The sequence below is a fragment of the Eurypyga helias genome, unplaced genomic scaffold, assembly GCF_000690775.1.
Source record: "Eurypyga helias isolate BGI_N326 unplaced genomic scaffold, ASM69077v1 scaffold14504, whole genome shotgun sequence".
In the NCBI taxonomy this organism is placed as follows: Eukaryota; Metazoa; Chordata; class Aves; order Eurypygiformes; family Eurypygidae; genus Eurypyga; species Eurypyga helias.
Genome location: NW_010246974.1, coordinates 1 through 2091, shown reverse-complemented (window position 1 = coordinate 2091; position 2091 = coordinate 1). Strand labels below are relative to the sequence as shown.

The 2091-nt window shown below is 45.3% G+C and overlaps 1 protein-coding gene across 1 annotated transcript in view; it reads left to right on the top strand.

The window, feature by feature from the left end:
- Positions 1 to 719, top strand: part of LOC104508848 (insulin receptor-like) — a gene marked incomplete at its 3' end in the record, with an annotated part of 24426 nt that extends 23707 nt beyond the window's left edge. The window contains exon 3 of the mRNA XM_010150595.1: positions 404 to 719. Within this exon, the coding sequence (XP_010148897.1) occupies positions 404 to 719 (316 nt within the window). The remainder of the gene's footprint in view (positions 1 to 403) is intronic.
- Positions 720 to 2091: the final 1372 nt, after the last annotated feature.

The window sequence follows — 2091 nt, the reverse complement described above, 5'->3', positions numbered from 1 at the left end:
GCGCTTCGGAAATAATGTTGGAGTCACCAAAACTCTCCTGGGAGCCTGGTACTGCACCAAGAGAAGAGGAAAACCCAGTTTTCTTTTTTTGAAAATGAACATTAATGGATTGTGAGGGTGAAAGACAACACACTTCAAAAATATTATTAAAAATTACAATTTTAAATTAAATTAATTCATTAAAATTAACTTTAATTAGTTTTAGAATTAAAATGGTCTTAAAATTTAGCATTTACGCCAAAAAGTGGAGGTGAGGCAGACGTCTGCGCTTCATGGATGCCTCTTTCAAAAGGAGCTGCCAAGCCAAGCCGGATGAAGTGCTGTTGCTCGTGAGCCTTTCACGGTCGTACGCCACCGGGTTGCCCTGTGATGCTCAGTTGCCTTTTATCGTTTCTCTTTGCAGTTTGCCCGCCTGCCTGCAAGTCCCAAGGCTGCACCTCTGACGGGCAGTGCTGTCACAGCGAATGTCTGGGGGACTGCACGGAGCCCAACAACCCTGAAAAATGCGTGGCTTGCCGCAACTTCTACCTTGAAGGCAAATGTGTGGACACCTGCCCGCCCGGTTACTATCGCTTTGAGGGGTGGCGTTGCGTGACCTTCAGCTTCTGCCAGGAGCTGCACAACAAATGCAAAAACGCCAGGGAGTCGGGGTGTCACGTTATCCACAATAACGAATGTGTGCACGAATGCCCGTCGGGGTACATCATGAATTCCAGCAAGTAAGTGCAAGCGTCTGCAGGTAAAGAAACCACGCTGGAGTTTGTGTCTGTGCTTTTCTCACGCTTGGACGGAGGGTTTGTGTTCTGACCAACAAAGGTTTCTGGCATTGGAGTCTCTGTGACAATTACCTGGTTGACTTTAATATGATTTGCAAACTAATACCTTGCTAATTCAAGCCATTAAAAGCAGACAGGTCTACCTACCATGTGTAGTTTATTCCTACTCTGCTTCCCTCGTTTGCTCTCAAGTTTGGAAAAAGTGGGAAAGGGAGATTGAGAAAGATCAAGGAAGAGGAGCGTCCTAAAGTCGGAAGGGTCTTAGTTGAGCGGGGCGAAGGAGATGGACAGTGCAGAGGCTTTAGCGGCCCTGCTTCCCGCCCCCTCCAGAGCAGTCTGCAGGGCAGAAAGCCTTGCTACGAAGCAGAATAGTGAAAAGTCGTGTCTAATGAAAAGAGCATAGCGTACTTTGAGTGGATCATTCTCAGAAATCTGCCCCTCGTCCCTGTAATTCCTTTCACCGAACAGGTTCAAGCTGTGCCAGACACAAACGGACGATGTAACAAACAAGCGTAGCATGAGTCAAAGCAGGAAACAGCCATTCCGACTAGTCCCAGGGTCTTTCGACAAAGGAGTTAAATAATTTATGTTGCTGAGCTGTTTATCACTGAAAACTTTGTTGTTTGTCCCACAATAACATTATATATTGTGATGAGTCAGATTTCCTATGAATATTGGTAGCTTTGTGCTCGCATCTATTTGCTCCTACCATAATAATTTCAGGGAATTCATTCTAACAGGACTTTTTATTCCATTTCCTGTTTTGCTTTTCAAAAGACTGAACCAGCAGCCCCCGAAGTAGATACGCTGCTTGTGTAACAGCAGCCATCATGCTTCTCCTGTGCTTTTTCCAGGCTGCTGCCAGCAGGACCTCACAGCACTACTCCGTGCTTTTCCTAGAGCATTTATTTCTCTGAACTAGTTGGGAACACATTCTTGTGGTGCTATGACCAGGGCAAGCAATCATCTTGCTGCCATTTAAGAAGTATTTCCCCAGAGCACAAAGCACATGCTTGCTTGCCTTTTTTTAAAGCAACTTCATGTACAGACCTTAATTAGAGGATTCCCAGATGAATGGCCGGCTCTCCGTTCATCAATTACATGTTTGCTTAACGACCTTGGGATAGAGCCCCCTGGTACGTATAGCACTGACTGGCATCACGGTGGATGGGCTATTCAAAATAGTCAAAATCACTTTGTTCTGGTTGCTGTTACATAGGAAGGGACGGAGTGATTAGCATTCAGAATGTGGAAATGACTGTTTAAAGAGTTATCAGCAGTTATTTGGAGTTCCTGGAATCACAGAATCACAGAA